This window comes from Molothrus aeneus, chromosome 11 (genome assembly GCF_037042795.1).
Source record: "Molothrus aeneus isolate 106 chromosome 11, BPBGC_Maene_1.0, whole genome shotgun sequence".
In the NCBI taxonomy this organism is placed as follows: Eukaryota; Metazoa; Chordata; class Aves; order Passeriformes; family Icteridae; genus Molothrus; species Molothrus aeneus.
In genome coordinates this window covers 3483725-3508843 of record NC_089656.1, presented here as the reverse complement: position 1 = coordinate 3508843, position 25119 = coordinate 3483725, and the positions used below count along the sequence as shown (strand labels likewise).

The 25119-nt window shown below is 37.8% G+C and overlaps 1 protein-coding gene across 1 annotated transcript; it reads right to left on the bottom strand.

Moving 5' to 3' along the window:
• Positions 1-5139: 5139 nt before the first annotated feature.
• Positions 5140-18212, bottom strand: SLC7A9 (solute carrier family 7 member 9). Its single transcript, XM_066557507.1, has 13 exons — positions 18158-18212; positions 17878-18005; positions 16564-16711; positions 15391-15633; positions 14721-14846; positions 14059-14158; positions 12621-12665; positions 12172-12295; positions 9947-10050; positions 9078-9174; positions 7688-7837; positions 6942-7116; positions 5140-5450 (listed from the first exon to the last, which is right to left on the bottom strand). Exons 2-13 carry the CDS (start codon positions 17980-17982, stop codon positions 5386-5388), a joined length of 1482 nt encoding a protein of 493 aa, XP_066413604.1. The 5' UTR covers positions 17983-18005; positions 18158-18212; the 3' UTR covers positions 5140-5385.
• Between the last annotated feature and the right edge of the window lie 6907 nt (positions 18213-25119).

Below are 25119 nucleotides of genomic sequence, written 5' to 3'. Positions count from 1 at the left end.
AACTCCACAATGTGTGTTGATTTAAAAGGATTTTCTCTCAGCCCTCCTTTCCCTGAACAGTGTTCTGCAAGCTCACAGAGTTTGTGTAAATAGGCCCTGACTAATCATGTACTCACAGTGGGAAATTCAGAAATTACTGTGTAGGGAAAACCATATGGAAAAAACTACTTTTGTAATTTATTTTTAATGACAGAGTCTTTTCCTCTACTCAGAAAATGGCTGACAAAATACATAGTATGATGCCTGAAAAAGGGCTGTCTTTCTTACTTCTTTTCTATTTTATGTCTTTTCTATGTTATGTCTTGTCTTTATGTCTTTTCTATGTTACTCCTTGAGCCTTATCTAAAGTCAAATTTTTTGTCTTATGAATCTTTTTAGTGGCGTATTTCTGCTCAGGTCATGGCTTTACCATTTATAAAAGCTGCTCTCTTTTAAAATCCCCTTTAATTTTGTACCAATGGGGTCCACCTTGACAAAGTACACAACGTCCTTCAGAATTCTGCTGTGGTACAAAACTCTCAGGCTTTGGGCTGGTTTGGCACAGCCTCGTTTTTGGCAGTGGTGGGGGCCACAGAAGTGGCTGCTCTGAGAAGCTGCTAGAAGCTTCCAGAGTGTCCAGGAGAGCCAATCCCTGATGGCTCTGAAGGTGGACACGCTGCTGGCTCGGTTAGAGAGGCTGGCAATGCCTCTGGGATGCCACATTTAAGAAGAAAATCCAAACAGTGCACACACAGTTCTTTTCCCCATGGTGGGGAGGTGCCAAGTCCACAATATTGCTGGAAAGTTAATATATATATATATATATATATAATATAGCTCCTCCCATTGAGCACCAGGATTTCTGAGTTTTGCACCATCTGTCATACATTAATATTTAAAACTTTTATCTTCTAGGCTTTGTGACTTTGAATACTCTTGTGATTCACATAAGCCTCGTGCCTTAAGCAATGGCCCATTCTTTTTTAGCACAATCCTCCAACAAAAAGGGAGCCATACAAAGGTAATTAAAACCATTTTTATGGCACAGCTGATATTTTTTAAAGTTCAGTTCACATACTACCACTGCTCAATATCTTACTTGGACAAAGTAACTGACAATTTATGGAGACAAGTTTAATTTTCTTTAATGGACTAATTGAAATTAATAAATTCAATTATTTTGAGATAAAGAACTTTGTAATTTTCAGGTAATGGATTGCCATGGCAATGTGGAATATCAGGAAAAATTCCTCACCAAAGCAGGATGGGAGAGATGCCAAATGAGCAGCATCATGCTGCAGGTCATCCACAAGATGGCAATAGCAGAATGAGTTCCTGGAAGTTCAGGCCTTTAGGAAACTGCTCTTTGCATCAGGTGCTTATTTGGAAATATAATTTAGCTCAGAGCAGAGCTGGGACAGAAGTTGGTTGCTTTGCCATCCTCTTGTTTACAGAAATATAATAGGATTATAAAATATAAAGCATAAATTTGAAATTAAACCTTGCTGACCTTATTTAAAATATTTAATTTTTTCAGCTGGTCATTGATACAGTAGAATTTCTGTTACATTAAATGCTGTGAATAACATTTCTCTTCTTTCCCTCTATCCAAGTTCTTTAAGTCCATGAAGGCTCCAAGCTGAAATATTTTTATATTCATATTTCTCACAGGTCTGTATGAACTGAAGTTAAGCACTTGAATAAAAATCCTAATATTAAGTGATGCTAAACCTGTCCCAGTATGGCAAACTGATGGCAAATAGGTGTTTCTCCAAAGAATCTGGACTATGTATTTAATACCTGTCACATTTAAAAATATATTTCTGAGAGTTTATTCCTGTATGCTGCTACATTTTGAAGCTTTTCAATTGTGTCAAAAGCAGAACAATTTTTTTTAATCCACACAAACACACATTACATTAAAAAATGGGGGCACTCTATATTTAGATTTTTTTTTCTTTTTTTTTAAGAAATGCTCTCTAATCAAAATTCTTTATCAAATTTAGTAACTAAGTGAAAGAATAGAGCTGGTAATCCTTCTTTTCTTCCAATGCCTGAAGAAGCTGACAGGAAAGAGAGAGAGACACTATTTACAAGGGATGGAGGGACAGGACAAGGGGAAATGGATTCACACTGACAGGGAGTTGATTTGGATTAAGTTTTAGGAAGGAACTGTTCCCTGGCAGGGTGGGCAGGCCCTGGCACAGGGTGCCCAGAGCAGCTGGGGCTGCCCCTGCATCCCTGGCAGTGCCCAAGGCCAGGCTGGACACTGGGGCTGGAGCAGCCTGGGACAGTGGAAGGTGTCCCTGCCATGGCTGGGGTGGCACTGGATGAGTGTTAAGATCCTTTTCAACCCAAACCATCCCTTGAGTTTATGATTCATGATTCTGGACATGGATAGTGCTGGTAGATTGATGTTCCTGAGGTTTAGATACCCATCATGCCTGTGAGGAGCTCAATCCCCCTGTCCAAACACAGGATTTCAGCATCTGAGCCCTCACCAATCTCTGATCTGCCTCCATTTTGCAAAATTAGATGGAGGAAAAATTGAAAATGCTTGAAAACAACAGCTCCCATAGTCAGTAAGGACCTTGTGGTGTTAAGGAGTTGCATCATCCCTGGAAGTTGCCTGTTCCACACTTGCAAATGGCCTTGGGAGATAAAAAGGCACAATTATCACTACTCATTATTGCCACAATAACAGGTTCACTGGTGGTCAAGTCTTCTGTAAATATCAGCAGCCAGTCTTCAACCTATTGGAGCTGCTTTGTCTATTCCCTGTTCTGCTCTCACAAACCCTTAAAGGACTCTCCAAAACTATCCACGGGTCACTCCTAACACACATTTCCCACCAGGCTTCCAGAGCACTCCAAGCTGCCAGGACAAACCTCCCCTGGACAGCCCCACATGAGCTTCTGAAACACTGGGGGTACCTGGAGAGGTTCAGAGTCCTGGGACGAACAGGGCAAGGCAAGGCCAAGAAATGCAGGGAAAAAAAGGGATTTGGAATTCAAGGTGGGGCTGAGCAAGGCAAGGGAGGGGAGCAAGGTCAGGGTAAGCCAAGTGATGGCTGTGCCAGGCAAGGCAGGGGAGAGGCCAGCAAGGCAGTGAGAGTCCAAGGGGAGGAGAAGTACAGGCAAGGGAAGAGCAGTAAAAATGGGCAGGGAATTCAAGCTGGGCAATGGGGGAGCAGGGCAATGCAAGGGGTACAAAGGACATGGATGAGTCAGGAAGGCAAAGGATATGGGTAATCAGGAATGACAAGGAAATGCAAAGGAGATAAAGCCTGGCAATGCAAGGCCTGACAATGAGACAAGAGCAGTATGGGCATGCAAGTTAATGCAAGACAAGTGTGAAAAATGCCCTGCCCCAGTAAAGAGTTCTTCCATTCCCAGCTGCCCCATGCAAGGGACACATTTGCAGATTGGTGCTCAGGGGGTGGGCATGGCAACTCCTGAGCTCCAGTGCAGTGACAAGAAAGCAATCTGCACCGATAAATGGCACAGAGGAGCTGAGTGACAGACTTGGGAGGGGCCAGGGCTGGCTGATGCAACCCCTGGGCTATAAAAGACTGAGCATCCATCTTGAAGGTGAACCGGCCATGTGGTGTCCATGAGGGCAGTTCCCAGCACTGCAGCTTTTTCCTTCCCTAGTCCTTTTGTTGTATTTTTGTAAAGGTTTAATAAACCTTTTAAAGTTTTCAATGTGAGCAGTTGTTTGTCACAATAAAGGAGACAGAGGAGTCCTGCACCTTTATTGGCGTAATGGGAGCAGGTCCGCTGGGGCACAGCCTGTGGGGGTTTCTCTCTCCCTCAGGGTTTCAGAGGGTGCTCTCAGGACTCTGGCTGCTCACAGTGACCCCAAGATATGTTAGAAAGTCTCTTTTCCCAGCCTGGCGCTCAAAGAAGGATTCAGGGCTCTTCATTTCTCAGTCTCAAGGTTGTTCATTGTTCCTTATCTATAAAATTCTTTCTCCTGCCCTGCCAGGTCCACCCAGCAGGACAGTTCCAGGCACTCTGCCTGCCCCCAGGGCAGGGTTATGTCTTTATACTAAAAACTACCTGTACAATGTTTACAATTCCTTCCCAATACCCATCACCTGTGTTAGACAGTGAGCTTCTACTCTAAACCAATCTGTGAGTGCCACCAGCACAGCAGAAGATGGAGGCCAAGAAGGAGAAAGGCTGGACACACCCAGATTCCTCCATCTTGCCCCCTGAACCCCCATTCTAAAAACCCCAAAAATCTATTTTTCACCCTGTAATAAGTTCACTATTATTCTATTTAAACTTTTGTGGCTTGTAATCCTTCATACAAGGTTGGTGATTGTTTTTTCCAAGAGCTCAATAAAAGGCACAGGGGTCTGGGGCTCTGTGCCAGGGTCTCTGAGCCCCTGGGCAGGGGCTCAGGTCCTCCAGGGCAGCCAGAGGAATTTCCTGGGTTCCCACAGGTGCAGCCTCCTTTTCTCCCAAATTCCCAGCCACATGCTGCCTTCTTCCTTCCCCCATTGGCTGAGGTACCAGTGAGGTACAGTCTTCCCAAACCACCTACCCCATATCCCCCTAGAACCTGGCGTTTCCCCCCCAAATTGCAGACACAGCCTTGTGCTGAGTCTGTTTCAGGAGTCAAACTGGCTGGGCTCTGTAACAAACCTGGGGCTTGAAATTGGTAGAGACATTGACCCATTTCAGAGATGTCAATGTGAGAAATGGTTACTCAATTTTCATAATTTAGAAAGGTTTATTAAACCTTATCAAAAATACAACAGAACACTGAATAGAGAAAAAAGTTACAGCACCAGGAGCAGAGGATTTCCCCACCCTGTGCTCACCCACACAATGGAGATTTGGCCTTTTAACCCTTTAACCCCTCCCAAAGCTCTGTCCATGGACCCCTTCTTCACTGTCCAGTGGAGGAGATCTCTTCCCAAATCCTGACTGGAGCTCAGATGTCACCACAGTGACCAGCAGCCCTCCCAGATGTCCCTTGGTAGCCACGTGAGGGGGTACAACAGAACTACAAACCTATAAAACTTTTCTTGAACTATAAACATGAAGTTTGTCTGTTAATTGTGAGAGTCAATCATCACATTACTCATTTATCACATTAACACCCATGGAATTGCTTGTAAAGACATTAAAACACACCTTTGCTAAAAGCTGTAATTCAGAAAACAAGACACCATGATTTATTAACAAACAATGAAACCAGCTTTGCTGGACACTGTAGTCTGGCTTGGAAATCTTTTATTTATTTATATTTGATGCTTTGAAGTACTGAAGTGTTGCAAAACTAATACACCAGTACCAACATAACAATTTAGCAAGTATATACGTGTGCCAAACTAAATTGAATATATTTCAACCAGTACAGCACTTAAAAACAACCTGGTGGGTATAAAAGACTTCATTCAGTAATGTCCTCTTCTGGAACAACTTCCAAAAGCATCTGCAGGTGCATAGTCATGGGCTCTGAGGAAAAGATTGATTGTTAGAGGCTTTATAAGAGAACTTTCAATTCAAACTCTAAGTGAGAAAATTATCCCTCTGTGTAGTTTTTTTTTTTTTTAATCTGAATTCCTATTTCAAAATGAAAAATAAAGGGTGGGGAATAAACAGCCTTAAGATCCAAACTACAGCATTCCTCATTTCCAGACTTCCATTGGAGTATAATGCTTCCAATTACCTAATTAAAATTATTACATGATAATTAATCATCCTAAGGACAAGAGAGACAGGTGATGGGTTTTTTAATGTCTGTAGAATGCAACTAATGCTGTTGTATGCAGCTAATTCCAATTACCCTCCTAGAAATACCTGTGTATCCTGTTTCACCTGAGATAATATCAGAGTTTCTCCAGGGATTATGCAATCAGCTCATAAATGGTCATTCTGAGTTCTTGCAGCTTTCACTGTACTCAGCCCTGGGATTATTTTTTTATCTTAATGGTGTTAACATTTTCTTTAGTAAAGATAGTAAAATGAATAATCAGAGGTAAAAGCCCAGTGTTTGGTGGCATAAGAATGTCTGCTAACCTTCAGTTAATGGCTAAAGCAATGTTTTGAATTACAGATAACTGAAAAACTAACTTTACAGATGAATTAGTTCTGTTTCCTTGTGCTACTATAGTGATGTGTTGTTTTTTGTGAATTAAGTTTAATTTTTCCTCAAGTCAGATGTTATTTCTTTTCAACAGGAAGGAGTAAAGCCCACTGCATGCTAGGGAAATTCCTTCCCTCCACGTTCTGCTCACATGCTTTATGTGAAAAATGCATATTATATGATTGGCTCTTCACAAATATTAAAATGAATACTCTATGTGTTATGTTAGAAAATTATGCTGTATTAATCTCTTTTAAGTAGTGTGGTAAATACAGGTTTTAGGCTATAGCATTAATATTAAATAGAATTCTACATTCTACATATATTAAAATAGAAACTATGTGATGTAAGATACTTTTTGTAAGTAGCACAAAGAATGGAAAAGATAATCAAGAAATTCTTCACATTATCCTCTCTGGATAGAGATAACAGCAACAGACCCAGAGATCCCAAGAGAAGAATTATTGCCTCCTTATAAGGATTCAGACTTGGAGGAACCAAGGGGGTTGATTTACAAGATGAGGGGAGGAAGCTGAAATGCAGCAGAAACGCCCTGGTTTGAAAGGAATGTTTAAATCATGTATGAGATCTATGAATATGCAACAGGCTATTGCTTTGAAGAGGTAATTCTTTGTTAGCAAGGTGTGCCTTTTGGCAGAGTGCAAAGCACCCAGATGTCCAGAATTCTTTGCTTTTTTTTTGTCTCTTATTGTGCTATTTTTTACTATTTCCATTACTATTAAACTTCTAAAATTTTACAAAAGCAAATGGCATTTTTCACACTTTAGAAGGGATTGACCAGATAGTGAACTTTATTATACTAATTAACCTCAAGTTTAGCAAGTGTTGGGTTTACTTACTTGATATTTTTTGTGCCCAGCTGAATTTTAAATGAACAAAAAGTGCATAAACTATAAGTCCACTAAGTATAAATAAAGTACAGTACAAATAGGGCAGTTCAGGTGCACTGATGATGGGTGCCAATACCAGCACAATTGACACCAGTGTCACTATGACAGGAATGATGATGGGTACCTGCAAGATACAAAGAATAAAATCACTTCCTTATTCTTTAGCTGTTTTTACAGAATTTGCCTGTAGGAAAGAATATTTTTATTGCCTTATTTGCAATATTGCATTTTTTTACTTTTTCTGGAATCACATGGGGCAACTGAAGGAGTAGCAAATATATGGGCAGGGAAAACACTTCTGCCAAATTATCCACTAAGATCTCTTATTTCAAATTGCAGTGTCCAAGTTTGCATTTTAATAAATGTGGAACTGACTTACATGCAATGGCCTGGGGTCTTACTTTGGATATTCTTTCAGTGGCAGTGTGCTGACTGCAATTACCCATCTCTGAAAATTTGGCTTTTGCCCTGTGGTCTGTGCAAGTGAAAATGAACAGTCTGTAATCTTTTCCCAGTCCTTATGAGCTTTGAGCTTATGAGTGCTGGTGCAGATCTGCTCTTAAATGGTTGGATTTCAGGTAAGGGGAGTAAAAAACAATGATAGTGCCCAAGGGGGCTGCTTAAACACCCAGATACTGAGTGTGAATTCCTGCTACAGCATCTATGGAATGGAGGAAAAGCCACACAGAACTTACCCTGATCGGTCTCTTGAGTTCCTTCCTTGTAAACCTCATAACAATCAGTGCAAGTACAGTTAAACCATAAAATATCCAGACTGCAAAACTAAAGTAATTTATGAGGGAATCAATGTCACCAGGAATAATATAAATAATAGCAATGGCCCCCTAGAAATGAAAACAAAAATTAGAGTAGTCAATAATAGAAGAAGGCTGAATTTTACTTCTGTTTCAATACAGCTGCATGTGTGATGTTCCAGAGTATGAACTGTGAATGCTTTTGCTTAAATATTTGGGTTTAAGTGCATTGCAGCCCCTTTAAAGATTGTGACTGCTTCCTGCCAACATGTGGTTATTTTTGTGTGCAATCTTAATTCCATTTTAAGTCAAAATGCTTATCATTTTTATGCATTAATCTGTTTTATTGTTGACGAACTGTCTTGAAGATACAAAATATCTTTTTAGGTTTTTAATACTACTGGGATTGAAAGGAATGAGGAGGAGGTGTCTTTACAAACAAACTGTGGGCAGGAGGGTAGATAAGGCCAGATAGGGAGAGGTGAAAGAAGCAATGGGCAGAACCATAAATTCCATAGGAATTCCACTAATTGACACACACAGACTGTTACTCACTCAAGACTGTGCCACATCTCTGGATTTAGAGAAGAAGAACAGAGACATGAGGAGAAAGATAAAGCAGGGGTCACACATTAGAAATGAGGTCTGTATGAGGTGATGTGGGAAGTCTGTACCTCCCAAGTACCTCAGCCAGTGGGAAAGGAGAGGGAAATGTGGCTGGAAATTGGCATTAAAAGGGAGGCTGTGTCCTCCAATAATTGGAGAGACCCCAGGGGAATGCCCCATGGCCTCTCCCTCTATTCAAATAAAGTTATGAGACTCCTCTGTCTCCTTTTACATAAACCTCCGGTGTTTGTGGATTGATTTTCCTGACAGGATTGAATATATCTTGTTTTCCCTTGAAGATAAATGGGTAAAATAAAAATAACAAGATTTTCTAGATTTATTCTTAAATGTATTTATTAACTGGACTTTTTTAGTGTGAATTAAATCTTCTACATGGAGGAAACAGAGTAATGATAGCTTGCTTGCAAGCATCCTGTGAAAGGTGTCCCTAATATTAAACATTCATTTAAGTTTTTGTTCACATGTAATCGATTCTTCACCATTTTGATTTTTAAAGTCCAGTTCTGGAACAAATATATTCAAATTAGAGAAGCTAGGGGTTTTTTTTGTAGTCCTTTTTCCAAAATGCCTTTAGCAATTTTCTTGTCTAGATAGTTAATGATAAGTGTCAAAACTGCTGGTAAGAAGCTGTGAAGGTATGAATTACTGGAGAATTTTTGCTGATAGGTGATGATTATTTTTCTGTATTTAAATATATCCTTACATAAAATATGATGGCAGGTGCTGGTGTTAAGTGCTTGACACTGATGTAAGACAGAATCTTCAGCACGTGCCCCTCGCGACCTGCCACGTACACAAGTCTGACAAAACAAGAACAAGGCAGGGACGTTAGTGTGACTCCTGGACTCTGAGAGGTGTCACTAAAGTAGGCATCCAGCTAATTCCATCAGTACTTTCTTTGATATGCATTGGGATTTAAAGGTTGTAGCAGTTCAAAATAAGGGAAGTTAAATAACCAGTATTAAAGCAGGGAGCTAAAACAAATTCTGAGCAGTATTAAAATAGTGCACTTGAAACTAATTTCAGAATCATTATTGAAAATTATTTTGGGAAATGTTACCAACTGTGTTTCTTTTAATTGCATATTTCCTTTTTCATGTGTTTCATAGCAAAAAGGTATATTGACAAGCTTTTGTCAAAAATGGTCTTTAAAACCACATGGTGTTCAGATCCTTTTGAAATCTTAAAATATTTTAAATAGTAAATGGAAGTGCTGAACAACTGATAGAAAGGAATAGCTTGTCAGCTACCCTTGCTGGTGTAGTGATGTTTTTACTGGTAACTTTTAACTGTTCAATTCTCACCTTTAACATTTATGAGAGATAAAAAAACCCTTTTGTGCTATAGTGGTATACCTTCATTGAATTAAGAAGAGACTCTGTTTTCTAATTTTTCAAACCTAGCCACTGTTTCCTCTTGAAAATTAAACAATATAGCTAGATTTACAGGCAATTTCAAATTACATTTTGTGTAATGTGTAGCAGAACAATGTTCTTATGTCTGTAGTTACATTGATATAAATTTTTCCATCCTTCAAAACCTTCCATGAAGATATTTAGAATGGGGACTTACCTGCCTGCAGTGAAACAGGTGCCATTGGCAGATCCAAGGGTGGAAAATACCACAAAGAGAGGAACTATCCACGAGGCTGGATAAAGGACTCTATCTCCAAATGTCTGGGAAATGGGATTAAAATTAATCACTTTTATCATTTTAATTGCCATTTAGTATATTCAGTAATGTTAGAGTCTCTTTTTAAGTAAAGTGGGTATCTGAGCTGTGTTACCCAACAAAACCATGTTGTGTATTTTGTGTAGTTATTAAAGAATGCTCTGCCAAATAAGACTTGGAATCATTCACTGGCCACTATAAAATGGAGTGGAGTGTTATTGTCATGATGTTTAAGATGCAGCATCTGTAGAGACATTGGAAGGCAGATGTAAAAACTGCACAGAAATTAAATTCTATAAAGACACCTGCTTTGGGATGTGTCTGCAAATACAGGAGGAGGAAGATGGAATTGCTGCAGAGCTCTGTGCACACAAAAAGCTGCACACAAAAAGCTGTGCACACAAAAAGCTGTGCACACAAAAAGTTGTGCACACAAAAAGCTGCTTCCAGCCTCTCTAGGAGGAGGAACATCAGCAGTGACAGCCTCAGATGGGGGCAAACAAGGACAAAATCCCCTGGTCTTTCACCACATTTGAGTTTTCACCTGTGGCATGGTTTGTTAGTTCTTGCTGTAGATCTCAGATAGGTGCCTTGTCCAAATGAATTTGAATTTCAATGTTTTTGACAGGTAGGTTCAGTTTTTAGTTCGGTTTTTTTGATTTTTTTGGTTTTTTAAGTAAGTCAAGCATAAAGAGCTTTGGTTTTGCACAAGTCTGCCATCAGTGATGTTCCTTGGTGCAGGAGTGGGCACTCAGAGGCTGCTGACAGCTGTGGAGAGCTCCCTGCACAGGGCACTCCTGGGCTGTGCTGCCTCTGCTCAGAGCCACGGCTGAGGTTCTGTAAATTCATTGACTGATCAGTTCAGTGCTGGTTGCTGTGACTGTCCAGATTGTGGGTGTAAAGGTGTATTGAAGGGGACTGGTTTTTATACAAGATTTAACTTCATACATTCTTTGCTGTACCTTTTGGTGCAGACAAGCTCCTGAAATGCACAGAAGAGCGAAATTTAAGAGCTTTTCTTTTAAATTTTTTTTAAATTAATTTCATTTTTACTTTCTTTTTATTCTTTAAAGTTTTTTAAGCATTTCAACATTACTGTTCTTCTTCACTGGGCTAGACTATTTATATATATATATATATATATATATATATATATATATATATATATATATATATTAAAAAAAATACATATTTTAATTATTTTGTTAGTTTTATTAATTACTATTATATTATTAAATAATATTTCTATGTTATGATATTGTTTTATTGTTTTATTAATTTTATATTTATATTTATTATTTATATATAAAATATAATTTATATATGGTATATATACTTTTAAAATAAATATTTTACATATAAAATATATATATATACAGGTATATATATATATATATACATGTGTATAAATATATATATATATGTATATATTTAAATGCTTGTCACATACTGTTTATTTTCCCCAAAAACCAGCATTAGGAAAATTATTGCAGGGCCTCAGTTGTCTCAGAGACATAGAAAATTGACTGAGTGGTACTGAAGGGGCAGATGCATTTTTTATGGCTTCAGAAACTTCTGTAATTTCTACTTTTACCTGTAAGAGTGTCTTGCAAAAATGTAAAAATCCTATCTTTCAAATTTGTTTAGGAAAAAAGCCCAAAAAGAATAAGGTGGAAGTGACTGATGGACAATTTGCTGTTATCTCCATAACAAACTCAGACCTACTGTCATGTGAGTAGGTATCTCCATAACAAACTCAGACCTTTGGCATGTGCTGCTTTCTCAGAAATACTGGGAACGCTGAAAATGCCAAAGCAGCTGTCAGATGTTGTTTCCCTTTCCATCTTTTTGATGCCAATGGAAAGCAGTCTCCCTCTGACCTGCAATGTTTACAAAATGTTTGCAGAAGACTTTGTTCTCTTTTATTCCCATTTGGAGATGACACAACTACTCTGTCAATTTGGCATTACTGAAATTTTAGATTAAGGAATGATAGTAAATAATGGGGGGAAAGGTGGCACTAACAGCTTGGACTGAAATTAATTTTATCTTACAAAAAATTAATGGAATTTAATGGCTCACATGACTTCAATGCAGATGTCTTAGTACAAAATTAAGTAACTTACCACAGCAACAGCCTGGGACTGCAGGAGCTCTGTTGAAGTCATCACAGTGAAATAGGAAACATTTATCAGAACGTAACAAACTGTGACCAGGGGGATTCCAATAATTATAGACAGTGGCAGATTTCTAAAGAATGGAAAAGTAAAACCCCATCAGCATTGCTGGATCACTGCTACAGTTGTCATAGTAAACTCTGGATTCTTACTTTTCCTATTTACTTTTTTTTTTTTTAACTGTAGAGCTATGGAAATCAGGATTGTAAACAATTATGCAAAGATACAAAGCCTGTAATAATAATTAGCTAATTAGCTTTGTCTGTTAGTGCTCAAACCTTGAATAATAGAATATTAGTGCTTTTAAGAAACAAACCAAAATATATGCTTGCTTATAGAAAAATACATAGGGTTTGATTTCTTGCCAGTAAAAACACTGCTTTCCTACACAGTTTTACCTGTAAGGATTTTTAAGTTCCTCTGTGATGTAATTGAGTTGATTCCTGGAAGGAAAAACATTCATAGAGTATTTCAGCAGTCAGGGGTTTAAATACTCACCTAGGAGGTGAGGTTGTTTCTTCTGTTATTGTTTTTAATCTTTTCAGTTTTAAAAAGGAAAAAAATGTAAAATCAATTTTTTAAGTGGGGAAAACTGCAGGACAAAACCAATGTGAGCTTCTTATCCAAAAGTCAGCCTCTTGATTCACCATCTCTATCTGCATTATCTCTAGTACCTCTGAGAATACATCTTGGTTAAAATATCCCAGAATAATCAAACAAAACTTTGGCAGACATCTTAGATTTCCAAAATTGCCTTTCAACTTCAAGTTTTGCAGTATCTGAGTCTTTTCAAAGAAAAGCACAAGTGCTGGGGGCAAAGAGAAAAGCAAATCTGCTGCTGTTTCAGAGTGGTTCTGTAAGTCATCCTGCCCTTGGAAAACAGGCATGAAAACCTTCAAGGATTATACCTATCTGAATTATAATTTCCAAATACCCATTTCTGTAAGAGTGTGTAGACCAATTGAAACAAGGTGTTTATATTCAACCTAATTGAAACAAGGTGTTTATATTCATCCACTCTGAAAATCTGAAGAGTTAGTATTTACAGTTCAAAGGCAAATTTTCAATGGTTAGTGCCTGGTGGTTACATACACAAATAATTATTTAGGGATCAGCTTCTTTACCCTCTTAAAAAGTCCATATGAATGCCTGAATTAACAGACCCATGCCCGAGTTGAGGCACTCAAGCTCGGAAACAGAACCTAAAAAAATAATCTTTTTAAAATCAATTCAGTTTCAAAAGCTTTCAAATGGGAATTGCTGTGTGGTAGATCAAGATTATATCCTTATTTTCTCCCTAAGTACTGACCTATATACAGACTTTTGCAGTTTGTACATTTAAGAATAACAATGGATTTGTGCCAACAGAACTCTGTGCCAACTGACATTCCCTGAGAAAAAATCTGCAAGTTAAGCCTTATAATTTCTGACAAAAAGTTCCTTTTTATGTTCTCCTGGACTAATCAAACACCACTACATATTTCACAGACAATGGAGTTAGATGGGGCAGCCTGCAGGGAAAGCTATTTTGCCTATCACAATGGAATTAAATGTGTTTTATTCCCCTCATTGCTGCAGGATCTGAGCACCTTCAGCACCACAGCAGGAATAGTCCTTTGGGAGCTAAGATATTCTCTTTCCCTAACAAACAGACACTAAAAGAGGGTGGAGTTCTGGGGTTTTTTCACCCAAACTAGTGTTCTATTTTCCAGAATTCATCCAGACATTCTTAATAAAAAGTCAGTTGTTAATCTCTTCAGAGGGCTCTACAGGGAGAGAGGAACCCAGTTAAAGGCTGTTAAACTGTAACTGTGAAGGTTAATAAAGATTTCTTACCATCCATCATATGCCCAGAGTCCATTATAAAATGCCAGACTGATAGAGCTAACAGAAATTTTACTGCCCTTGAAAGAATCTTTAAAGTTATCTGTTTTTCCTGCAAATAAGAGGAAGATTACTGATCAGTGTTGAATTCAACTCTTGTAATCCCTCCACCAGATGAAAAAACATTCCAACATGTCTCAAACTTTCCACTTATACAATTAAGGAATACCCTTTTGTATTAATTGATCTGTAGCTTGTATTTCTAGATCTGTAGTTTGTAGATCTGTAATTTGTATTTTTACGCTTACAAAATTAATGAATACCCTTTTGTATTAATTTATCTGTAGTTTGTATTTGTAGATTTGTAGTTTGTATTAACTGTTCACTTTTATAAAATTAATTAGTACCCTTTTGTATTAATTGATCTGTAGTGTGTATTTGTAGATCTGTAGATTTGTAGTTTGTATTAATTGATCTGTAGAAGGGTACATTTTGCACCCATCCCCCTTCTGTGAAATAAAATGCCATAATTTCCAAGAGATTTAGAACTAAAACCCAGAATGAAGAGATTCAGGGCTGTCCCTTATTTCTGTGTCACTTCTCTCAGTGGGGAATTTTTAATCATCATAGCAAAAGCTAAAATAATTTTTTTCAAATAACATATATTTTATTACCTTGTGCAAGGAGAACAATTCCACTTACAATAATGATTGTGACAATGATCATTTTAGCAGCTGTGAGAAAATTCTGGAGGTAACTTCCCAGCTTCACACTCAATGAATTCACAATTGTAATTACCACTAAAAGAAATCAAATTATAAATTTTTGTGCTGTTTGTCAGAATTTAAAGAAAAGTTGCCTCTCCCTTTATTTACTGTACTACTTTTAGTCTATATTATATACAGTTTTTACTTACTGTGTTTGGATAACTTATTATAATAGTGAGGAAAAATAGATTTATGAATTAGACTTTTATAGTACCTTTAATAAAAACATTTTGAAGTTGCACAGCATTCAGATAAATAAAGAAATAGTATTTTCACAGTTATTTTTTCTTCCTTTTCTGCTAGAGATAAGTATTCATTATACAGATGTATCTGTCTTAAGGAAGAATAAAAAAAACCCCTCAAACTAGGGAAAAACCTAAAAACCTTAAAAAAATTTTAAATCCATCCTTTTGATGCTGTTTAATTAATTATTGTGGGAAGGACTCACTGGACTGTGCCTTAAAGATTTCTGGTGTCTCTGAGAAGAGGAACATAAGGAAAATACACTTGTGGATGGGGCCAGACACAGGTCACAATGCAATTTTGGATCTGGGCTGTTTAAAATTGTGATTCTTACCAATAGCAGCTGCTGCCAGACACTTGATGACAGCCTGGGGTGGATCACAGCCTGGATAAAAGGGAGCTGATGCATATTCTGCAAAGCTGAGGCAGATGATGGCAAAGGAGCTGGGTTTTGTGACCAGCAAGCTTGTCCAAGAAAACAAAAAGGCTGGAATTGGCCCAAATGCCTCCATGAGGTAAGGGTATTCTCCCCCAGACTTTGTGATCATTGTACCAAGCTCAGCAAAACAAAGTGCACCTGAATTGAACAAAAAAAGCAGGTTTAGTTCATGCACTTTTGAACCTGGGACTGCTTGAACAGATGATCACTTTTTAATAGGTAGAAGAGTGAAGGGAATTGATCTGTACAGTTGACCATTAGTCTCTTTGTGTTTCTGAATATTTTACTGTATATGCAAAATAAAATTTTAATTACTTGTGAGCAATTGAAAGAAATACCCTGAAGTTACTCAGATGCAGTCTAAAAATTATTACCATTGATTTGTAAGACTTCACCACAACAAACAAACATTTTGATTTCATTTGATTTTTGTTTAAGAAATGAACACTGTAAGAAGCACTTGAGTGAGAACTGCACTGGCTGACATATCTATCGGAAGCTTGATAAAACAGACTTTCTGCACCATTTTGAACTAAAATGTCTGCTAAGCTCAGCATTAAAGTACAGAGATACTTCCTGTTCTATTGCTGTATGTGGCATCTTGAATTAAGGTTTTTCTTCTATGCTGCCCCCTTGATACAGTGCTCAAAAATTTCTTTGTTTTACTTCTTGAAATATTTGGAGGTGCTTAGTGCTAAATTTTCAGATAATAGAATTATAATTACAGAAGTAGAAAGCCAGCAGAAAGTACCTGGCTCACTCACTACCCGTAAATTTCACACATTGGCAGCTATTTAAGTAGAAGACTGTTTCTTTATTACAGTCAGGGGGTGAAGCAGGAAAAACTAAAACTTCCTTTCAAGATAGAGTATGATTTACAATTTTGAAGCTTAATTTGTCTTCTATAAACACCCCATTTTTAATTCGTGGTTGAGTACTGCATATATAGAGCAGGATTTAGTTGATTTTGGTCTAGGTGCTATAACCTAACTTGTGAAATGAGAGTATGCAGAAACAGCAGATATCGAGATTTAGGGCAAAGATTCAGATTCTATGTTGAGTTTTTACCTAATGTTGCCAGAATTCCACAGGCTGCCCAGATGGTTAAACAAGGACCCACAGCTTCCACATTGGCAAGAACGGATTTTGGAGACACGAAGATACCTGAGCCAATAATGGTACCAACAATCATACAGATTCCACTAATGAGGCCCACCTTGAAGTAAAATGAGATGGTTTTGTAAGCAACTTCTAGCAATTCACCAATTTCTTCTCAATATCATAGAACTACAGTAATTGTCATTACTGACTGATTTTTATTGGCTTTCAATATGTAAGTTCTATAAGGAAATATATTAAACAATTTTGAGAAGTTTCACTCTTCTTGTCAGGATCTGTATGTACCCTCTGGTGTACTCCTGCTGTTTTCAAAAGTACATCTGTTTGTGTTTTGCCTGCCTATTTCCTTTATTAAACTGTCTTTTGGATTATGTGAGTCTCACATATAACCTTGAATGGGTGAACTTGCCCTTGCCTCTCTGATTAAGCCATGACATTCTTTTGCAAGCACTTGATGAATTCTGAATTTTCTAAGATTCAGAAATTCATGGATGGAATCCTTTTTTTGTTGCTGTTGTTGTTGAGCAGCTGTTTTCCTGTCCTTGCTTTAAATATTTGTACCTAGGAATGGTGTTGATACCACTGGGTGATAAGATCCCGTTCTCCCAGATCCGGAGTGACCTACAATATTGCATGAAACCACTGAAACTGAGGCATGGGCTACTTGGCATTTTCTGATAACTATGGCTTCTCTAATAACATCAGCATTTTTCCAGTCTTGGCACCAAACTAAAACCACATAAATAATCTCTCTCCAGGCTACTTAAATTAAGAGAAATGCCACTCCCTCCTGAGAGGAAGTGACACGACTGTTTTCTAAACCATCTGTAATTTTCTGGAAGAGAGAGATTTTCACTTGTCTTCAAGTACCAGTGCCTATTTTCTGGCTATAAACAATAACAAACTTTCAGAAACAATGAGCTGGACAACCCACTATGGCTTCTGAAAATTACATGCAGAAAAAAACGTTTATGAAATGCCTCAGTTGATCAACTTAGAGCAAGTCTTTGAATTATTTTTATATCTGATAACTTCAATGACATATTCTCGGGGGTTTAGTCTGTTTATACCAGAGCTATTTAACTTCAGTAACTGGCTGCTTCTGAAAGTGCAAGCCAACCACATAGCTGAGGTCTTGGGATATTTTTGCTAAACTGGGACACATTGTGGTGTTTTTGTGATGCACATGCACAGATTATCCCCTTGTGCCTCCCTCTGCCAGCCCCTGACACACAGACCCAAGGGGAAAAGAAAAAGCTTTGCCTGCTTCTGTAGGTTCATCGTTTGGGGCTCATGACTCTCAATGGATTCTCTGTCCTCTCTTCCTTTGGCCTCTCCTTTTCTTCTCTTCAAGCTTTCTTCACCCATTTGTTTTTTCTTTGTTGAATTTTCTAAGGAAATAACAACAAAATCTCACTCTAGCATATGAATGTTGCTTGACTTTAGCTGATGCACGTGGGTACAGATTAGTGCAGGTAAATATCGCCAGAAAACAAACACATGCACACAGTCACTGCCAGGAAAAGGATTTCCATGGAACTACCTGCTCGGAGACGAGAAGGGATGTCAGCTTCACCTCCTCTGTGCCTGGCTGTGGATTTTCCTTTCACCCACCTGGCAGGGGATGTCTGTGGCTTCTCACATTCAGTTTGCAGAATGTCCTCACTGGAACGATCCAGCTTTTATAGCCAGTCCTTCCTTTGAACTACTCCAAAGGTCCAGACAGATTTTATCTTCCTCCCAAAAACTGGTTTTCTTCTTATCTAGGAGACCTTCTTTCCATTCTTCATTCAATCAGACTTTGCCTCAGTTCCTTGGAGATGGAAGCATCTGCTAAACAGAGTGTGGGCTCCCAGAATTATCTGTTTAGCAGCTCCCAGAATTATCTGTTTAGCAGCTCCCAGAATTATCTGTTTAGCAGCTCTTTGCCTCAGAAAGAGTCACCAATCTTCTCTCTGTTGATTCAGGGTGAATGTCTTCCACTCAATGTTCTGTCCTTTTTAGAACTGGAATGTAAAGAGTTTGTTTTCAAATTTAAATTTAGACTTACGGGTTTTTTCAGTGAGGATTTTGTTTGTTTCCCCTAGTACTGGTCTAAAATACAATCTGAGACAGTGAAGGAAATTGATCGGGTTAGGTCCTGAGTCTCGAAAGGAGATCCAGTCAAAAATCTCTTTTCTCCTAAGACTCTACAACTGTATTTACTTCAATTTGAATGCTGAAGATCCTTCTGCTTTCATACAGATGGTAACTCTGGAAGGCATCTTGTTTAGGAAATATAAGTTGGGGGTTTTTTGTAAATTAATTTGTAACTGTCTACAAAAACTGCAGCATTTTAAATTGACAGAACACCTATCTCAGTATTGTTGGTCTTCAGAGACATTTAGGCTACAAAGACATCAAATTTATCTTCTGAATTATAGATTTTTTAAAATAATCATCATTAATCTAACTTTTAAGATTGAACCTATGAAGGAAAGCTGCACACATGAAGAATGCAGGGCTTGGGTGGCTGAACTTCACTGCAGCTTTGTGCCCAACATCTCTCTTTTAAAGTCCTGTATTTAGACTGCTTCAATCATTACCTTTAGCAATTCTTGCTTTCACTTACCTTATTTATTTCAATTTGTTTGCAGTTAATCAGGTGCAGGAATCCTTGCCAAGTGTGTTTCTCCTGTTAGAAGCAAGGCGTGTCCATGTCTGAAACCAGAATATGAAGAAGGAGCAGCAGCCTAAGTACAGAGGTTATAAAAGGTAATCATTAAACCCATTCTCTGCCAAGAAGTTTTGAGTTAGGAACCACAGGTAAACTGATAGTCCAGTTAGTTTATCTTTAAAACCAAGAAAATCCAGCTTTGTTCCATTTGTGAGAATGTTTGTCCAGTGCTAAGTAGTGTATCACATAGTGAGAGTGAACCATAATGTGGAGAGTCTATTCTGATGATCTTTACAGCAAGTAGTTGCTAATTTAGAAATGCTTCGGCAAGATAACCTTGAAGTAATTGTCACATTATGGGTGCATTAAAACCATATGCTCAGATGTTATTTGAAGCCTGTTAAAATAATTGATGTTTGTATCTTGAGAAGGTACAGAAGCACAAGCAAAAATATTTCCTTTGTTTTTCATTAACTTGCGGCAGCTGAGTGGGCAGCTGCTGTTCCCTTTGCTTGCAGCTACAAATATTTTCCATTTTTGTAAATATTTAAATATCTTGCTTCAGTGAAAAATGTCATTCTTTGTTTCTATGCGGTTGTATATCCAGGAAAAAAAAAAAAAAAGTATTATTGTCCTGAATTCTGCAGTAAGGTAACTGCTTTCATTTGAGCTAGTCATGCCTAAAACGCCTGCAAAAAGACCTTTAATCATCTTAATCACTTAATTGTTTTTAGCAGTGCAGTTGTACAATTCCTTTGCTGTGTGACACTCCAATCAGTGAGCACCCCCTGTAAATGAGTTTGTCAATAAATACCCACTGGGAAAAGCTAAAACATGCTCGGGTACTGGCTCCTGAGGTTAACATTTAACATTTGTTGCCTTGTTGAGATAATGGCTCATAAACGTGCACTACAGGGCTGGAAATTAGGACCAAATTGTTGGGTCCGAGTGTCAACAAACCCACCCTAAGCACGTTTTGACAATTGTCTTCCTCCTGTTTTAGCAAACTCCTTAAGCATGCAGGACTGATCACCAGGAATTCCCTCTGCAATGATGATGTAAATCTGTGACTAAAAATGGACTCTTCAGAGCATGTGAAACATTTGTTAATTTATATTTGCCATTTTTTCTGGTTTTTATTTTTATGGTTTTTAGTATTATTGGTTTTTAATATTGGTATTATTGGTTTTTAATATTATTGTTAGTTTATATTTGCCATTTTTTCTGGGCCAGACTGCACTGGGAATGTTTTTCTCCAAGGCTGAGGTTTCAGAGTAATGCTGGTACAGAAAACAAAATCAATACCTTCTTCATCATTGGCTTTTTCCTCTCTTTGTTTTTGTTGTTTAATTCTCACAGAAATGGGCTTAAGACACAAGAGAAGCTCTTCCATCTTAAATAACTTCTTGAAAAATTAGCACAGTAAGAATGGCCAGACAAAACTTGGGAGTTTTTTTCTTTGCCTACAGATAAAGAGAATAAAACATGTTAAAATTATAGTCATGCTACAACCATATGAAAGGCAAATATGAACAATTTATTCCTTTTTCTGAAAGTTTTAGAAGGACTTTTTAAATATTTTTCATGGTAATTGTGATATATTATTAAATTAACCAATGTTTTCATATCCTTCAATTTCACATTTCCCAGTTTCATTTGGGATCAGATATTATGTAATGCACCTCCATGTTCCCTATTCTGATAATTTTGAAATGAAGGTTTATAATCTTTTCATACCTGTGTTATTCCTGAAATGCCACAGAGACTATTGAAATAGCTGATGTGAAAAGAAAACAAAAGAAGGGGAGGTCATATTATGGGGCTAACATTGTCCCTTGAAATGAAGCAGGCACATCTTTCACATCACCTCTACCCTGGAATTTACAGACCAACAAAAACCCCAAAACCCCCATAATTTTGATGAAAAGATAATGGGGTATGTAATCTTTAATGTTAAGTCAAGTTTTGCTGAGGAATTTTTCTTAGATTTAGTGCAATCTTTGATTAATTTGTGTAGATGCATGTGTCAGTCGCCTTTTCTTTCTCCTTCAGATCTGTTTTCCATTTTGTTTCTTCAGATCCCATAAAAGCTGCATTGAAAAGATGTAGTTTGAGGTTTTGCCTGAGCAGCTGGTTTCTTTAGTCCACCTGCAATGTCTGTCTGCAGAGCTCCCACCTGTTTAAAAGGTGTCTTAAGTCTGCAGTGATTTGACCTCCACTAGTCTGTGCTTCTTTGTAAAAACATAAAAGTATCTTCATTTATTGTCTGGTTTTGTTTTAGGGATTGCTCTCCCTGGGATGCTGTAAACCCATTAAAAGATTTTTTAATTTTACCAGCAATCCTTCTTTTACTCAGCTACCAAAGGAAAAAAATAAACATTGATTTCAAGGATTCTAATGTTATTTTCTTCATAGACAAGAGAAATGACATTTTACAGCCGTGGGAAAAGAATCCTTCCCTCTCACATAGGCACACAAATAGATGAAGACATGAATGAGTTCAAATTCCAAGGCATTTTGAGGCAAACACTTCGAGGGCTGATCCCATTTAACCACTGTAGTTTGAACCTTTTCAAAGTGCTATTTACCAATTAAATCGTAAAAAGAAATTTTCAACTTTAATTCGGGAAATAGCAAGGGTACAGTATATAAATACACCTTTTATTATCCTTACTTACTAAAAATGAAGGTTAATGTTTGTTAGGGTTGGAATTTATTGCTTGCAGTAATGCATGTTCTGCTTTGATCAATGCTAAAGGAAATGATAAGGATCATCCTAAGTTGCAGTTTTTAATTGTAGCTTAGCAGTATCTCAGGGTGAATACTTTCCATTCCAACCTTCCTGCTTCCAGGTTATTGAATTTTAATGAGAGGAGCACTGTGTTTCCCTGCATTTATCTGACCATATTAAAGGTCAGATGTGTTCTAAGATTTGATCTCAGTACTGTCATTCTTTAAATAACTTTATTTTCCTAAATAACTTTATTTTCCTAAATAACTGCAGGTATGCTGCAAGTGGAATATAAAGAAATGATATGATTTAATAGCTGTGGTGATGCTGGGTCATGCTACTGGTTTGCCAGAACTTTGCATCTTGTGGAGGTCAGCAGGAAATATTAGGTGACTGTAGTTCTTAATTACCTAATAGACTACAGCTCTTAGCAGAATATTTGGGGTTTAAATATCTGTATTTTTCCCTACTTAGCTCTTGAGTCCAGTGGAATTGTTTTTTCTTCTGTGACAAATAAGGCTTTTGAAAAGACATTCAGGTCTGCTAAAGGTTTTGTACTAGACCTGCCTGAATAGTGCAGTCTTTAGTCCAATGAGAGATTTATTTTGTATTTTTTTAAGCAGAGTTATTTAGAGACTCTCAATAAACTTGTAAATGCTGAGTAAATTCTATCCAAAAAGTCACCAAAAAATCAGGAAGTCTCTTCCTAAGGATGTTCTAAAGGAATTTTGATGGCCTCTGGAGAAAATCAGCTTTAGTATGTCACACTAGTGACACTGGTTGTTAAAAGTGCTTCAAACTCTGATCAGGATCAATGATTTTTCTGATAAACATCCAGCTCTGAAGGAGACTGTGTTTTTTTAATTTTAAAAACAAAGCCTGACTTTGATCTCCTTTTTGAGTCCAAGACTCAGGTTGCATTCCACTGGCCTTCCACCGAGGAGGGTTACCATTAACACAGGTTATGGAAGACAAATCTGCCCTGTGCCCATCTCTGGCTGAGGAAAGAAACACCGAGTACTGAAGCACTCACCGAGGTTATGATGTTCTGTGCTACTTTTGAAGTCTCATTTTAATTTTGTATTTACTGAAACCAAATATTTCAGGTATAAAACAATCCTAATAGCTAAAATATATTTTTTTCTGTATTTCATATCTGAATATGTGCTTATATAGGTATGTTGAAATAAGTTTAGTACAGAAGAAAATAACTCAGGACTAAAAAAATCTAGAGAGCTCACTCCTTGAGAAACCACATTTTTAAACATAAAGAAGCTTTCAAAGTGCTTCTGCTTTTCTAGATCCAAGCTGATTGGCACCATGGAGTTTTTATTTGCACTAGATTTGCAGAGAAGGATCTGTGCTCAGAATTCTCCTAAATTCTCCTTCCATGCCTGCCCAAGGAAGGACTTGTAGTCCCAAGGGAAAAGCTCTCAGAACTCCTGATGCCGTGTGCCAGGATAGTGGCAGGAATTTTTCATGGTGAAAATGTCTTAGGAGGTTCTTTTGTCTGAACTGGTGAAAGTCAATCTCCTGGCCTGAAAAACAGCATCTTTCTGGGAAAAAAAGGAAAGGAAAAGAGAAGGGGAAAAGAGAAGGGGAAAGGGGAAAGGGGAAAGGGGAAAGGGGAAAGGGGAAAGGGGAAAGAGGAAAGGAAAGGAAAGGAAAGGAAAGGAAAGGAAAGGAAAGGAAAGGAAAGGAAAGGAAAGGAAAGGAAAGGAAAGGAAAGGAAAGGAAAGGAAAGGAAAGGAAAGGAAAGGAAAGGAAAAAGGAAAAAGGAAAAAGGAAAAAGGAAAAAGGAAAAAGGAAAAAGGAAAAAGGAAAAAGGAAAAAGGAAAAAGGAGAGAAGGAAAAGGAAAAGGACCTGGGTTTAAATGACTTATAATGGTCAGGAGAATTTTTCTAGAAAGTGGGAATTAAGATAAGGTAAGTACACATCAAAGCTCTGTCAGGTCACATAAGGCTGGTACAGACTTACCTGCATGTACTGCTGAGTGTCCCACCCCAAACAGAGTGAGAAGTGCTCTGTTCTCACTGTGGAGTAAAAAGTAACGCCACTGTTTCAGCTGTAGCTGGCAAATGCATTGGAACTACTGAGATTTACTCCCAGCAGGAAAATTAATCCACAAACACCAGAGGTTTATGTCCAAAAGAGAGGCAGAGGAGTCCTTTTACTTTATTCCAATAAAGGGAGAGGCCATGGGGAATTCCCCTGGGGTCTCTCAGATTTTAGGAGAACACAGCCTCTCTTTTATCCCAATTTCCTGGCCACATTTCCCTCTTTCCCCATTGGCTGAGGTACTTGGGAGGTACAGACTTCCCCAAACACCTGACATCCAAGACTCCCTTCTAAAGTATCACCCCCCACCTTTCTCTTTTCCTTGTGTCAATTAGTGAGATTCCTTATGGAATTTACGGTTCTTCCCGTTGTTTCTTTCATCTCTCAGTATCCAGTTTTATTTATCAGCAGACCCACAGTTTGTAAAGACAAATCTCTCTCATTCCATTCATCAGTCAGTGGAATCCTTCCCATTGTTTCTGTTATCTCTCAGTATCTAGCTCTGTTTACCAGCAGATCCACAATTTGTTTGTAAAGTTCCTCATTCCTTTCACTCCGAATTCTCCTTTGGTTTTGGTTCTAAAAGGTGATAGCAATGTTTGCTTTTTGAATATATAATCACTTTATTTATTCCAAAATATGGCAAAGTTATGTTCAGTTATGATGGACAGGATGTGCTCTGTAAATTCACCAATGAAACTTGACTGTGACTACAGTTCCACACATCCTGAATTTTCTCCTTTTCTTGGTAGGAATGGAAGAATGTTTTTATGTTGTCTTGTGAAAGGAAGCTGAAAGTACTTCATGGTTTCAGTTTACCAACTGGAAGATCTGGAAGGTTCTGTACTGGGAGGCAGGAGCAATGTAACAGTCAGGATGCTCTGTCAGCATTTGCAAGGGAAAATAGCAAGTTTCTGTTGTCAGGTGGGTAACAGAAAAAGGATAAACTGGCATGGGTAGAGTTACTGTACCAGACTAAAACAGTCAAATAATTTCTTTCAGCTGTTAATAAAAGAGAGAATCAACTTGGAAGGAACTGGAGGGAAGCACCTGTCTAAT

What these genes read in the sequence shown, in the direction of transcription:
- SLC7A9 (XM_066557507.1), bottom strand. Translation starts at nt 17,982, where the DNA reads ATGGGTGAAGAAAGCTTGAAGAGAAGAAAAGGAGAGGCCAAAGGAAGA. An exon ending in TGGAATTCTGGCAACATTAG is followed by an intron (nt 15,634 to 16,563) that starts GTAAAAACTCAA and finishes TGTTCAATTCAG; the next exon opens with GTGCACTTTGTTTTGCTGAG. An exon ending in AGTCCCAGGCTGTTGCTGTG is followed by an intron (nt 10,051 to 12,171) that starts GTAAGTTACTTA and finishes CCCATTTCCCAG; the next exon opens with ACATTTGGAGATAGAGTCCT.